General features: G+C 36.4%; 1 protein-coding gene across 4 annotated transcripts; it reads right to left on the bottom strand.

The window, feature by feature from the left end:
- Nucleotides 1–3,287: 3,287 nt before the first annotated feature.
- On the bottom strand, nt 3,288–13,078 carry LOC122885029 (interleukin-1 receptor type 2). 4 transcript variants are annotated; one of them, XM_044215607.1, is made up of 10 exons: nt 12,833–13,078; nt 10,826–10,937; nt 9,637–9,895; nt 8,880–9,054; nt 6,451–6,628; nt 5,754–5,789; nt 5,591–5,656; nt 5,327–5,462; nt 4,545–4,690; nt 3,288–3,927 (listed from the first exon to the last, which is right to left on the bottom strand). In XM_044215607.1, the coding sequence occupies exons 2-10, from the start codon at nt 10,908–10,910 to the stop codon at nt 3,782–3,784; spliced, it is 1,227 nt and encodes a 408-aa protein (XP_044071542.1). In that variant the 5' UTR covers nt 10,911–10,937; nt 12,833–13,078; the 3' UTR covers nt 3,288–3,781. The 4 variants fall into 4 exon arrangements, with proteins under 4 accessions (XP_044071542.1, XP_044071541.1, XP_044071540.1 ...); XM_044215606.1 differs by having other exon boundaries at nt 10,826–10,919; nt 12,833–13,076; XM_044215605.1 differs by having other exon boundaries at nt 5,754–5,846; nt 12,833–13,073.
- Between the last annotated feature and the right edge of the window lie 3,457 nt (nt 13,079–16,535).

Raw genomic sequence — 16,535 nt, 5'->3', positions numbered from 1 at the left:
AAATATTAAAATGTATCTGAACACCTATAACTTAGCCTAGAATTATGTTTCTTTTCTGTAAATTACACCATAGTTACTGTTTCATGCCCCTCACCCCTCTGTGTCAAGGAGAAGAACAGAACAGTGGTGGGACTGAGAGAACCCTTTCCAGAGAAAACCAGTTCAATAGCACCACAAACTACAGCCTCCACAATGACCATGAAGTTGAATCAACAGCTCTTTACAACAGTTTCAACAAAAACTGTGTATCTTGTTCATAAATGTTGTATTGTGACAAGGCTTCAGGCTGTACTTTTTTTAATTTCAATAATCTCTTTTTAAATAGATTCTTTATATTGTGGCTCTGTAATAGAGCTGCAACGATTAGTCGATTGATTGATCAAAAGATGAATTACTTGCCAACTATTTTGATAATCGATTAATCGTGCCAGTCATTTTTCAAGCAAAAATGTCAAACATTTGCTGTTTCCAGCTTCTTAAACGTAAGGATTTGCTGCTTTTCTTTGTCATTTATGATAGTAAATGAAGAGTCTTTGGGTTTTGGACTGTTGATTGGACAAAAGAAGCAATTTGAAGATGTCACTTTGGGCTCTGGGAAATTGTGATGAGCATTTTTTGGGACATTTTATAGACTACACAATTAATCAATTAATCGTGAAAATAATCGGCAGATTAATCGATAATGAAAATAATCGTTAGTTGCAGCCCTACTCTGTAAGCACTTGTGTACACATTTGCACTGTTTTCTTTTTCCTGTGGGGAGGGTGAAGGAGCAGCATTCAATTGGTTGCAAACAGCAATTTCACCACTAGATGCCACTAAATCCTACACACATAAATTGTTTATTTATTTGTAAAGATTTGTGTTTATAGTTTTATTATTTATTATTCTTTAAATCTGACAGTACATTTTTAAAGTTGTTGAATATAGTATGTCTATCTACCATGTTGTACGGATAATGCTTCTTATCTTCAAATCCAAAATAAGTATGTTGCAAAAAGGGGGCTCTCCTCATAAGCAGGCTTATTTTATATTTGGGCCAATATGGTATACTTTCATCTAACCAAATGTTATAACACCCAGTACTTCACACTGAAATTACTGTGTGAGCAATCAACTGAAGAGATAAAGTCTAAACAATGTAAAACTCAAGTAGCTACTACATTTAGGTACAGTTTTAAGGTTGTGGCACTATTGAATATTTCCATTGTCCAAGTCATTTAGTTAAGCACATTTATTCTACTAAAATATTGTACTTTTTACTCCAATACATAATGGACACCGTAACCATCAACACTATTAAGTACTTTTAATAGAGCAGTAATGTAACACTTATTTTATAGGATTATAACATTATAAATGCTACATCCAACCCTAATTCAAACATACACATCAACACAGAATATTTTCTGACACCAATTTCTTTTATGCTTCCTTTAGGCAATATTATTAGGAAACACTCCATAAACTTTCATTGTTATGCAAATGATACCCACTTCCCACTATCTATCGATCAACCCAGATGAAACTAATCAGTTGGCTAAACTTCAAGCATGCTTTAAGGACATAAAAACCTGCATGACCTGCAATTTTCTGATGTTAAACAAAACTGAAGTTATTATACTTGGCCCCAAACACCTCCAAGACACGTTATCTAAAGACATAGTTACTCTAGATGGCATTGTCCTGGCCTCCAGCACCACCGTAAGGAATCTCTTTGATCAGGATTTGTCCTTTAACTCCCACATAAAACAAACTTCAAGGACTGCCTTCTTTCCCCTACAAAACATTGCAAAAATCAGACACATCCTGTCTCAAAATGATACAGAAAAACTAGTCCATGCATTTGTTACTTCTAGACTAGATTATTGCAATTCCTCATTATCAGACTGCCTTTCAGAGTGCCAGTTGATCCAGAACACTGCGGCACGTGTACTGACAAGAACAAGGAACAAGAAATCATATTTCTCCAATATTAGCTTCTCTGCACTGGCTCCCTGTAAAATCCAGAATAGAATTTAAAATCCTTCTCCTCACCTACAAAGCTCTTAATGGTCAGGCACCATCATATTTTAAAGAGCTCATAATACGATATTACCCCACCAGAACACTGTGCTCCCAGGATGCTGGGTTACTTGTGGTTCCTAGAGTCTCCAAAAGTAGAATGGGAGCCTGAGCCTTCAGTTATCAAGCTCCTCTCCTGTGGAATCAGGTCCCAGTTTGGGTTCGGGAGGCAGACACCATCTCCACATTTAAGAGTAGGCTTATGACTTTCCTTTTTGATAAAGGTTATAGCTAGGGCTGGCTCAGGTAAGTCCTGAACCATCCCTTAGTTATGCTGCTATAGGCCTAGACTGCCAGGAGACTTCCCATGATGCACCTCTCTCCTCTCTCTTCCTCTCCCTCTCCATCTGTATGCATTATTAATATAAATATTACCACTATCATTACATTATTATTTAAAAATTCTATGTGGAATTTGCATTGTGCTACTGTATTCTCTCTCTCTCTCTCTCTCTCTCTCTCTCCCTCCTCCCTCCCTCCCTCTCTCTCTCTCTCTCTCTCTCTCTCTCTCTCTCAACCCAACCGGCAGTGGCAGATGGCCGCCCACCCTGAGTCTGATTCTGCTCGAGGTTTCTGCCTCTTAAAAGGAAGTTTTTTCCTTGCCATTGTTGCCAAAGTGCTAGCTCTTGGTGGGAATTGCTGGGTTTTTGTAAATAATATTATAAAGAGTACGGTCTAGACCTGCTCTATAGGACAAGTGCTATGAGATAACTGCTGTTATGAATTGGTGCTATATAAATACATAAATTGAATTTTAGTATAGTCAGATTTGCTATGTAAATGTGCAGACAAGCAGATTTGCTAATGGACTGGACACTTTTCTACTGTACAAGATGCTTCCCTGAGAACACGTATTGTTTTTTGAAAAATACACACGGAGAGTATATACACTCAGTGGCCACTTTATTGGGTAAACCTGTAAAATCCAATGCAATCCAATGCAACAGCTCTGCCATAAATTCTAAATTTGTAAATACCTTTACAAATATAATAATGTTCAGTTTTGATAAAACACCTCAATGTCATGGAGTCCAGTTCAACACCACTGCAAATTACAACTCCAATAAAAACCATAGTTAAACCAATACATCTCTGACAGTGTCAATCAAAACTGAACATTATTGTCTTTGTAAAGGTAGAATTTATGGATTTGACAGGTGTACCTATAAAGTCGCCACTGACTCTCTTACGGAGTGTTTGAATGACAAAACAAACAAATTAAGTGACTTCAAATACAATTGTATTTTTTAAACATGTATATGCAGATGTTGCCATTGTAGAAGCCTTTACTGAATGTGACCATATATTAGAACATCTGCTGTACTTATGTGTGGCATCAGTTTGGTTATTCTGTATTACATTTAAGCAGGATAGTTCTGCTGCACCAATAAGGATAAATGCATGAAAGAAAACTTCTGAATCTGAAAGCTATGGCTGCAACTGTATACATAAACCAGATGCATGCAATTGCCCCATTGGCACATACAATATCATTCAAAAGCAACAAAAAATCCTTGTGTAAGTCTCAGTCGAGGATGAAGAAATGGAGGACAGTGGGTAACAGCATGTCACTGTAGCTGCATGCAGCTACTGATTTAAATACATTGAATCCCATTAAAACATTAAAAGGAGTGTTGAACACCAAACACAACGTGGTGGTGAAACTGCAAACACATCAAAGAATGTCTTTGTGGAGGACGTGCGTACACTAGCAGAGTTAGAAGATGCTGTTCTGCCGAGCCAGAAAGTAATCCATTTTCTTTTTCGTTTTAGGTTTGAAGAGGACATAGAAGAAGACACAAACCACAGTCAGGAAGCAGGACATGGCCACCGCAGCTACCACCAGCCATGTAAATGTGGTGTCTGTGAAGAGAGAGGCAGAGGTAAATGAATGTTTTGATAAAGAGGCCACTGGTTGTCTTGATCATCCCAAAGGATAATGTCAGTGTATTACAACTTGGATTGGCCAGTGGTTATATTGGTTATGATAACACGGTCTAAGTTATTTACTGAGATCTTAGAACATGGCAACATTGTTAAAACAAAGTCACACTGGATAAGAAACACAACCAGTCGTACTATCAGACGGGTTTCAAACAAACCTCCAGGTTAGCCGAACTTATTTGGAAAAGAAAAGGAATGCAAATGTTAAAATGATTTCTGTTTGTAAACATCCATCACAGTTTACCATGGGCACTTTGACCTAGTGTACTTGCTGTAGTCCACACACAACTGTCCAGTAAGGGATTACTGCCGCACTCCAAGCTAAACTGTTGGCTTGATTACAGCCTGTCTAATCGTCTGACCGCTCGTGTTTCTTGCCCTGTCAGGCATCATTGTTATTGCCGTGTTCCCAGATCTCAGCAATTACTTCAGTGAGTCCAACGTTATCAAGTTATCATAATTGACACCAACAATGGCCACAATGACAAAAATATAACATACTAAGTATCTGATTACACACTGTAGACACAACTCACCCTCTAGTCGAAGCTGTGTGACAACTTCCTGTCTTCCTCCTTGGTTCTGAGTGACACACTTCAGCTCCGTGTTCACGTCTTCTTCCGTAATCGATACAACAAATAGCCTCAACTCAATCTGGCACCTTTCAGACACCCTGGTTACCCTGGAAACATCAGGACAGACATAGCCATCTGTTTACATGGTATGACTTATGTCGGTCATGTGGCAAAAAGCTACTAACTTCTATCGGATGTACCTCAAGGCTGAAACTAGGCAAGATGTCTATCTAATAATTTTCATATAATAGCAGCTTTAATCACAGGTTGGAAATCCTAACACACAGAAAGGGGCAATCAAAATCAAGAAGGTACAATCCAAAATGATTCCTCAATGGCAGCAGGTGAACAGGTAATATCACTTCTAACAGTGTTTTGATTATTTGGGTTTAGTATTTACTGTTCTACCAAAAGTTTCAGCACGCATCTTAAAATTACATAAATTTGAAAGCTTTCAAATTTGACTGTAGTTTTCAATCTAATCTGAAGTCAAATATATTTTCTTATCTTTCTCTGCCACCTTTAGGGCTCTAAAGTCCATTATTTCCTAGTTAGAAAGTAGCTTTTCCTCTTTTTGTGGGGTAACATAATGCTTCACACTTTTTAAGTATAAATTTAAGCTTAGGTTGAGTTCACATTCCCTTTCCCCTTTTCCTAACCAGTAGAGAACTTGAGGTTTTTTGCTTTGACCTCAGGTTTCAGTATTGAGAGGAAATATCTATCAAAATTAAATCAACAATTACCTCCTTCCCCCCTGCAGAGCCTGCCCATCAAGGTATGATGACTCCACTGATTGGCCATTGACCAGCCATGTGACCACAGTGGAATCTGCCATTTGACATTCAGTGAGCACCTTGCAAAACAGCTCCAGTCCTGAACCTAAATGAAGTCAGAGGTTAATCGACATTAGACCTTTGTTTAATCTAAATATTCTATCTATTCATTAAAGCATTTTGCATATAAGCATGAGATTTTATATATTATGACTAATCATTTTTATCACTCACCATGCACACTTTCAAAAATGGTTCCGTTCAGTGGCGAGACAATCACAGGTGGTTGAATTTTTGGAGCTAATACATAGAGAAACACATTTAATCAGTAACATCAATTGTATTGTCCCCACAGGGAAATTTGGATTCTACAAAGTAAAAAAAAAAAAAAACTCACTGTGAACAGTGCTGTAGCTGCTGCTGCTGATTAGCCCTGGGTTAGAGGTCATGGAGAGGTCAGGCACAGTGGTAGTGATTGCAGGGTCTAAACCTTCACACATACACACACATTTAGACAGGTGTAAACACATCCAAACAAACAACTCTTCAAATGACAGCAACAATGACTTATTTCATTCATTTTGCATCTTGTGTGAAATTTTGTTGTCTGGTCCCTGTTGCTAAGCAAAGCCAGTGTGTTGCACCTATTAGGCCAGTAGAGGGCAGGGCACGCTAATGATTTATGGTGTTATTGTGAGGAAGTAAACTAATGACATCTCCAGTTAATTATTGTATATGATTATTAATTATGATCCTATAATTACAGTAATATTTGGTGATGTATGACATGTATTATTTTATTTTTAAACATTTGTAGTAACTGACTCAATTTGTGGATGTTTTCAAATTAATATGTATTAGCTTTTCATAAAATAAATAAAAATCCCAAAATATTTTTGTATTTTTATTATTAAACTGAGCAGAAATTAAATATGTCTGGAGAGGTATTTACATTAATCTGCAAAACAAGTAACACCTTACAGCCTGCTCTGCTTTCATCAAGCACAATAGAAATGTTTTAGATAACAAGTCTGTCCTCAGAGGGGCTGTTCATAAAATAAATGGTAAGTGTCATGACATCGCACATCACCCACCTTGCACATGGAGCAGGATGGCTCTGCTGACTTTATACTGCTGGTTATTGATGAGCACTCTAAGCTGGCAGGTGTAGACACCTGCATGGGATCGTTTCACTGCAGGGATTATTAGGTCACCAATGTCCTGGCGGAATGAGCCTCGTCTGCCTAGCTGAAGGGCAGTGGGGCTGGAGTCCTGTCAGGGAGCAATATGCTGTGTCAGACAAAGGGAAGGAGCAAGGCACTAACACTGAAAGGGTTGAGGGTTTGATCTAGCCTCGATCTAGCCTCTCATGCTCCAAATGGTTACATAATTGGTGCTATATGATTTTTTGTGAAGTTTGAAGTATCCATACAATGGGAATATGTTTAGTGTGCTAAAGTATTAGGTGAGATTATCATTGTATCAACAAACACATTAATGGGCTATTAAAGGTCCAGTGTGTAGGATTTAGTGGCATCTAGTGGTGAAATTGCTGTTTCCAACCATTTGAATACCGCTCGCCTCACCCTCCCCTTCCAAACTTGTAGGAGAAACTAAGGTGGCCACGAAACTCTCGAAAAACGCAAATGGCCCAATCTAAAGCCAGTGTTTGGTTTGTGCGTTGTGGGCTACTGTAGAAACCTGGCGGTGCAAATTGGCAACCTCCATGGAAAGGGACCCGTTCCCCATGTACATATAAACCGCTTATTCATAGGTAATGAAAACGCAACAATTCTTATTTCCAGGTGATTATACACTAATTAAAACACATTTATAAATATTATATTCCATTTCTGCCAATAGCTCCTGCTAAATGTTACACACTGGACTTTTAACTAATATATATGACTTTTGTAGACCTCTACTTGTCATGGTTTTGGTAATATCTGTCAAAGTAATCACAATATGATTGTTTTACCATATCATGCAGCCCTAGAATCTGTCTAATATGGTAGCTATATTACTGTATTATGTAAAGCAAACTGTATTGTTTAACCTTGTGCCACTTATTAGTAGTGTTAAAAATCTGTTTTAACAGAAACTTTCAGGTAACTGGTTGAATGATCTGCTGAAATAGTTGTTGGTTGAATAATTTTTCTCTGAATGATTTATAACCACCATGCTATTTTTATGTCTCAAATCATGATTGTATGGCCATAGTGATGTTTGAGTATGTGATATTTTGTGCATAAAACTTAAATTAAATTCATTACAGTCAGAAATATGAAGAGCCGTGTTAACATTTTCAAAAAAGTAAGTCATTTTTATAGTCAAATCACGTAACTCACTTCGCTATTTCTATTAACTTATGGTTTACCTCATCATTCCATATCTGTACTCATCTGTTTGTTTATTTTCTTTAACATATACCTTATTAATCCTTCATTTATTCAATTACTAGGCATTTAGCTATAAATAAAAGTCCTCATTTAATCAGTAAGAAGTTGTCTGTGTCTTTTCTTTGAAGCAGAAGACAAGGTCAATCTTTCGAAAAGAATTCAATCTTTCTTAAGAGACTAATCAATTTAAGATCGAGTTTTAATTAATTAATTCGGTCTGTAGTAAGTGTAATTATTTGACTTAGTAGTAGATTCTCCTACAAAGCGGTTCACAATTGCACACATTGTAAAGCTCTCTGAAACTAATTTGGGATTATGGGCAACATGAATTAAATTGACAAAGTGTCAGTGCTGCAAAAGTAATATTTGTTTATGATTAGTTATTGATTAATAAATTAAATATTATTTCTAAAAGACTTATTTGGTGGAAAAACTTGGAAAAAAAGAAGAAAACATTGCTGCACTAAATTAAGAAAAATTACATTTGATTTTAGACAATTCTTGAAACAAGTTGATTTGTATTGGAAACTGGTTGAAACAAGACTCCACAGCGCTGTAAAAGACTCATTGCAAGTTATCGCAAACGCTTGATTGCAGTTGTTGCTGCTAAGGGTGGCCCAACCAGTTATTAGGTTTAGGGGGCAATCACTTTTTCACACAGGGCCATGTAGGTTTGGATTTTGTTTCCCCTTAATAATAACAACCTTCATTTAAAAACTGCATTTTGTGTTTACTTGTGTTATCTTTGACTAATATTTAAATTTGTTTGATGATCTGAAACATTTAAGTGTGACAAACACGCAAAAAAAAAAAGGAAATCAGGAAGGGGGCAAACACTTTTGCACACCACTGTATATATAATGTCCATAGTACCACTTGTAAAATATTTTCATAATACTGCTCTATCCACACACTTTATATCCTGCACTTGCTTATTGCACTTCTGGTTAGACCTAAACTGCATTTCGTTGCTTTGTACTTGTACATGTGTAATGACAATAAAGTTGAATCTAAATATCTGAAAAATGTATAACAGAGTAGGGGACAGGCAGTAACTGACCAACTAAACATTGCAACTATTGGTGCTGACTGACAACCAGTATATGAAGTATTTTTCCTCTCACCTTGTACCACTCTATGAGTCTTTCTGTCTTGTTGAAGTCACTTAGACATGGGCAATTTAATGTCAGATTCTCTCCAACTGTGGCTGAGACTGGATAGGACAGTTTCTCCATGTCAACAGAGGTGGACTCGTACACACGTAGCATGATACTCCCAGATACACAGTAAGTTTCATTTCTGAAGACAAAAGTGAAGACAAAAATATTAAATCAGGGAAAGCAAGAAGGTGTAGCAAGTAAAGAAATCATTCTTCATCTAGAAGGTTTGAATCCTCATGAGGGCAAGCATCTGCCCCCAAGTGTCTTTAAGCAAAAACACTAAATCAGTGAAATCAAGAGAAAGGACAACCTTTGGAAAATTAAGACAGGGTCATAAAAGAGATATTTGGTGCATTTTCAGAATAAGTCTGAACATCAAAGGAATTCAACTTTCACATTTCCTACCATAAAATCTCCAATGTAACAACAAGCAATTATAAAAGCAATATTCAAAAATGTGACATACTATACAAAATACAAACCATTTGAAAAAAAAATTATTATAATAATATTAAGTCTTTGGAGAAAACTTAAAGAATATTGCAGTGATTTCCAGAGAGATTAAATTTATCAACTGGGTGCTTGGGAAAAACTCGGCTATAAAAATAAATTATCTTGTCTCTTAGTGGTTGCAAGACTGTAAAGTCACTATCTGCAAATTAAGTTTAGTAGAGCATGAAGAAAATGGGAGTACAGGTGAGGTAGAAGTCCTAATGCCTACCTGTAAGTGCAGATATATTTCCCTGAGTCTGAAGCCTGAGCAGGGAGGAACCACAATTGTTTGTTATGCTGCTGGACACGTCCCTCGCCCTGATAGATCACACCCTCTGTCCCATTGTCCTTGCTGATGAGGTACTTTGCTGTTGGGGGGGCAATGTTACGTACTTTGAGCACTCTCATGAACATTGGGAAGGATAGGATTATGGCCTCGCCCTCCACTCTGAATATCTTCACCTCTGGAGACACCAGGTGGCAGCCGCCTGCAGGGGAAACAACACTCAAAAACTTAATCATTATGGTTACAGCAATATACTGTTTTGCTAATATGTTAGACCAATATTGATTAATTCTTTAAAACTGAGTATTGACCAGGCTGTGTCGTCTGGAATAGAAAAACAGACTAAAAAAACAGCAATAGCCTGATGAAGTTAAACTCAATGTTTAAAGCGATAAAACACCTTTCTCCTTCACTGCATTCTTAACCCCAAACTCATCCATTGTTTTCTTTACCTGGACATCTCTGAGCGCATTATTTTGCTTATACCATTTTGCTTGGTCGAGAGCTGAGATTTTATTAGTGTGCGGCAGGCCCCTTCTGCATTTTTGATTCAGAATCAGAATCAGAAATACTTTATTGATCCCCGAAGGGAAACTCTTTGTTACAGCAGCTTGCCTTTACGTCAGTGCACACAGGAGAAAGTACTAGTAAAAAATATAATACAATACACTATAAAACAGGTCAGAAAATAAATTAAGTACCAGGTGGGTATAAGTATAAGATAAAATAAGTGTGAGGTACCAAGTGGGTTTACCGGTTGATGATGATAATACAGTATAATAATACAATGTAATAATATAAGTAATCAGTAGTGGTGCAAGTACTGTCGAGTTAAGTGTAGCTTATTGAGATTATTAAGATATTGCACAGCAGATTCCTTGTGTTGCTTGCACTCAACCAGCACCCAAGTGAATTATATGCAGAGGACTTCTGATTTTCTTTGCAGTCAGTTTAATCATGGCTTGGTCCAAACTGTTAACGCGTCATTACTGTGGCAAATACTGCTGTATTATATATATATCTAAATATATAATCGTAATCCTCTCCCTCCCAATGTTTTGTTTTTCAGCTAATATGTATATACTTAGAGAGAGAGAAATATGTGCAGCTACATAATGTACTGCATGCTCACCTTTCATAGGCAGAGGAGGTAGTGGAGGTCCTCCGTAAACGTATTCAGCGATGACCACAACAAACATCAATACCAAGCGGACCATGATGGCAGTCTGCAGTGACACAAAAATCTGAAATAAAAGATCCAGTGACAAAATGTCTAGTGATGTTTAACTAGTGGGCCATCTGAGAGAGCAGGATTTCTTCAGTTGCTTTCAGCTTTGTGACGTCACAAGAGTCATCAACGAAACCCATTTATCCCACCCCTACACTCAGTAGCCAAATTTAACCACTGGGATTTACCAATAGCAACACATGAGGTGAGTCACATTAAATGGTTAAAGGCCACTTGTATCAGAGGTCAGCAATATTAATAACTAACAATGATAACAATAAAATGAAAAATAAATGTGTTTTTTAACTAATTATGTATAATGGTTTCAACGGTTTCAGAAAACATGAAAAACTTAATAAACTAGAATAGATGATGTTAGTCCCAGTATTAAAGACCTGTCTATTAATTTTAGGAGTGATAGCAGGTTTCACACCTGTATTTTGAAATACAAATGTTATGGGGCTACACTTTTATTCATTATTATTTATTAAGATCAGGGAACTTCGTAGAAAAGGTTTCAGTCGTAGTCATCTGGACACTGTTTTCAGAATCAAGACGTTTCGGCTCCCATCCGGAAGTCATTCTCAATTGTGAAAAATGGTCTGAGAACTCAGACCATTTTCTTAGACTACACCGTCTAAGATTAGGGAATTTAATGTGATAGAATATATACTCAATTTGAAAATAATTTCTATTCTGTTTATTAGATATAAGCATTATCTAAACTAACCTAATCAATCTAGTAAGGTCTGTTGTACCATATTTTATTTACTATATTTTACTCTGCTGTATTCTGTTTATATCCATAGAGTAGTGAATATCATATCTATTATTCTAACATATTATATTCTAACATATCTTAATTGAATATATTCTATATTGTGTTTGGTCATACAAAATTTGTTTCTACTCCACATTGTAGCTGGGCTTTGTCAGACAGGAAGGCAAACTCTCAGGTTCGTGCAGAGAATTTTGACAGCAGTTAAATAATCATTTCCATGGAAACAAGCTGATTTTCACTTCTGCTTCTGTTTCCTTGCCTGCCACGCACACACATGCACAAGTGATAAATGGGCAATCCCATTCATAAAATCTGTGGGAGCGTCATTATTTTAAATAAATATGTATACATATGAGTCACAATTCTGTAAGCGTGACATTGTGTGGGATTAAATGGAAACTTTAGCACATGGGTAGTCATTAAAATGTAATCAGTTAAAGCAAAAAATATCCTACCTGAACTTATTTTTGATGATCAAACTCCTGACAATCAGTCATATCTTACTGTTAGCCAATTACATAATGCACATGTTGTATGTAGGAGTTTAACTCATTGCAGTACTTTGGCTGCCTTTGCATTTACTGTAAATATTGTATTGTGTTTTTATGACAAAAAATAAATTATGTACACAAACTATATAAATATATGGATTTATGAATTATGGATGGATTATGTGGAATTATTGACTGATTAAATTTAGAAGGCACAGACGTGCTTATAATGTACATTCACTTTGTCAGACGTTTATACACAGATTACGTTTTGCATTTTTGGTTAAATCTCAAGCTGTAAATGAATTGAAGATACACCTAAATTCAAAGATTGTATGCAATCTGTGCTCAAACTAGAAAATATAAGCAATAATGCAAAAAAAAATTCAAAAGTAGCAATACTACAATGTAAAAAGAATGCATTAAGTATGTATATAAATATAAATGTCTGTGTATAAATATACAAAATTGTATTATACTTTATATATAAACTGTATACAGCATGCAAGCAATACTTATTCACATATAACACTAATTAACAGCAAATACACACATATTAAATACATGTACATACAAATATATATATATATCTAATATATATAATATACACACACACAAACAGCAGTACATTATACTCACGGTGTACAGGTGAGTGTGGCGGCCCAGGCAGTGTGACAGTGATAACAGGCAGATGTGGTGACAGTGTGGACTGTAGCAGCATGTGGTCAGTTTCCTGTCGCCTCAGGGGGAACCTCCACTCTCTTTTCAAGGTTCCCACCCCTCTGAGATAGAAATTTCTCAGGTTTCCCAATGCAACGCAGTGTACTGTACAGCTCACCACTCATGTGTGCTGACTCCTCAACACACGCATACAAAGTAGGCTATATACACACACTCACTCACATATACACATACATTGTGGGAGAAGAACTACAGTTATTGCCACGTACAGAGATTTCCTGCAGGTTCATTCTGAAAAAATGCAGTAGTCTAGTTTTACAACTGTCGTGGCTGTTCCTCTGGCATAATCTGTCTCTTGCGTCAGCGGTGGACATCTCTATGTTTGTTTTAGCACAAGAACACACACATACATGCACATACACACATACACACGCACACCAACTATCCCAACTAACTACCTTGAGAAAGACATTCGGTAAGATGTTGTTCACCCACATTACAAAAAACGTTTTAATGGTACTTCTAGTGAAACGCACTTGCAGTCTCTAGTAGGGCTGGGTCATATGGCTTATACATAATATCTCGATATTTTTAGGCTATGTCACGATACATATCTCGATATACACATTTTTTCTAAAATAACATACCGTACATTTTCATATGCAAACATATGATGATCTTGTTGAATATGATGCATTGCTGTATATTAAACTACCCAACAGTATAGGAGTTTAAATAAGCTCGACCGTAAACATCTACAGCAGTAAAATGCAACATACACAATGACATATAATGCAGCAGTAATATTAATCCAGAAACATCATATATAATAGTAAAACCCTGACATGGACCATTTTAGCACTTGCAGAACTTTTACTTGTAGTGGAGTATTTTCACAGTGGGGTTGGTATTAGTACTTTTGCTTAAGTGATGGACCTGAATACTTCTTCCACCTCTGGTTAGCATACTGACAACTGCACCTGCATTACCGGCCGAGGCTTCCACGTTTAAGGAAGGTGGCCTTGTGGGTAACCAGCGGTGTTGTTGTGAAAGTGAGCTTTTCCCTTGCGTTACTTTGGCCAGCCATAGTGTGTCGCAGTGTAATAGTTACTGGACGTCTGTGCGTTGTGTTTGCTGCCTCGGAAAATAAATAAAAAGTCCCTCTTTATGTAATGTTACTCTTCACAGCAGAGTTGCTCCAGACTGTGAACAGCAGCTACTTAGCAGCTTCGAATCAGGCTAAAGTCAATTAAATAGATAAATTAATAGCCTAAAACCGGAGGTCTCCCAAATACGTTTTGGAGCTGCAGAGCTGGTAATCAGAGCGATCAAATGATTGATCGCGTTTTTTCTTGTGTCAGTTTAGCTGTTAACTAGCTAGCTGTTCACATTCTGGACCAACTGCTGCAAGAGCAGAAGACGCCATAGTAACGTTACATAAACAGGGACTTTTAATTTATTGTCTGTGCTAGCAAACACAACACACAGCCGTCCAGTAACTATTATACTGCAACCTGAGCTTATCTACACACTTTATGGCTGACTAAAGTAATGTAACTACCCTTCAGAGGGGACCAGCAGAAATACTGAAAACTCAAATATGACGATATGGTCATCTGCTATATCGCACATTAATTAATATCTGAATATATCAAATATATTCGATATATCGCCTAGACCTAGTCTCTAGCCTTGCAGACAGTTTTGATTTTATTTTCCCAGTTTTTGAAATATTCATCTCTGACATTTCTGTTGCCACCCCAGTACAATGGAGGTGTATAGATTTCATTTTTGGTTCTGAAATCATTGAAAAGTTCTAGTTGTAGAAAAACAGTTGTCAATGTAACTACTTCCTACGAAACTTTTCTACTTTCTTACTGTTTAATTAGTGAGCTAAGCTAAGCTAATCACCTCCTGGCTCCAGCTTCATAATTGACACACAGACATGAGAGTGCTATTGATCGTCTCATCTAACTCTCGGGGGAAAAGCGAATAAACTTTTCCCAAAGTGTTTAACTACACCGTTAAGTATTGGTTTAGCATTAAAGTTGAGATAAAGAGTTTGGGTTACTCTTTGTTGACCCCTCTCTAAATAAATTATTATTTGACTATTGTTTTTAATTTATTATTATAAATAAAAATGTTTTTAGGGGTAAAACTTGTTTACTTTCCATTATTCAGCTCACTCTAAGATTGTACATTTCTGATATTTTGATGAGTTGTCATTTTCAATGCATGTTTCAATACATTTTGAGTGAAAACTTTTCGTAAAGACAGTATTTACCTCTTGCCTAGTACTTTATATTGTAATCTGTTTCTGTTATTTTAAGCTGTAAAGCTGATCATTTGATGATCATTTGATGTGGCCTCTTAACTAGTTCCTGAGCTGTTGACTGAGACAGAGGACTAATTATTTGTTGTGGTTAAACTGGAGTAGCACAACTCACAGGCTGTGGTGAGAGGTTCTATATTGTGCCTTCAGCATTTATACATCATGATTTGTGAATAACAAGCCAGCCATACTGTAAAGAAATATGCAACACTCCTTATTTTTTGAGCATGTGCACATTCACCAGGGCAGGTGACATTTGATATTGCAGTAAGTAGCAACCAAGGGGGGCAGTGTAGGTAATGTAACACGGTCAATTTCTGCTACCATTTTTTTGAGAAAAGCTTTAAGCTCAGGCTGAGTTCAAGTTTGGTTATTTTCAACTGTAGTGTCCTCTTTCTCTGTCTGACTATGCCAATTGTTTGCATCCATGTATGATGTGTTGCAACGATGTTAGATACACAATGCCCAGTGGGAAGACAGACAGAGACAGTGACAAAGCGTAGCTTGCGTTAGCCTGGCAAGCTAACAGGCTTGTTTTGTGTAACAAATATAAACCCATTATTGTGAATGAAAATGTAAAATCATGGCGAGTAACATTAACATAGACAAATATAACTGATTATAACATTTGCAAAATTTAGTTTTTACATTATAAAAATTGAGCAGAGAGATATGTAATTTCTGGCTACCATATTTTTTACCATCTATTTAGGTTAGGAAAATGGGTCCCAACTTTTTCAAATTTCGGAAATACTTTCAAATACATCAGGGTTGTTAAACAACCTAATGGATTTTTTAAAGATTGTCAGGGATGTATGCTTAAGCTTAACCCTATAATAATAATAATTTATTTATTTGTATAGCACTTTTCTAAAAACAATGTTTACAAAACAACAGTAGCAATACAGAATACAAATAAAGGTAATATATGAGGTAAACAGAATCAGCTCAAAATACACCAACAAAGAGATACTATTAAGAACAGATCTAAAGCTATACATACAAGTTCACATAAAAGCCAGTTTATAAAAGTGTGCTTTTAGAAGGGATTTAAAAGATGAAACTGAGTCAAATATAATGACATTGAATATTGAATACCTGAGTGGGTCAAACTGCGGCAAGCTTTGTAGCTTGTGTTTTGTACCCACTGCTTGTACTTAATTATTTATTTTAAGTCAACAATTTAGTTTTTTACTAATTAGCTGTTAATGACAGGGTGCTTTGCCTACATTTTTTAAAATTATATTGAAAAGTGGGATAATTGTTAGCATCAAAAAACAGGCAATTGTGAAGTGCACGGATAGTAATAGAGTTTAATTTTATGTATGC

Source organism: Siniperca chuatsi, linkage group LG12 (assembly GCF_020085105.1).
Source record: "Siniperca chuatsi isolate FFG_IHB_CAS linkage group LG12, ASM2008510v1, whole genome shotgun sequence".
Taxonomy (NCBI): Eukaryota; Metazoa; Chordata; class Actinopteri; order Centrarchiformes; family Sinipercidae; genus Siniperca; species Siniperca chuatsi.
The sequence above is the reverse complement of the archived record's forward strand: the minus strand, read 5'-3'. Positions and strand labels throughout refer to the sequence as shown.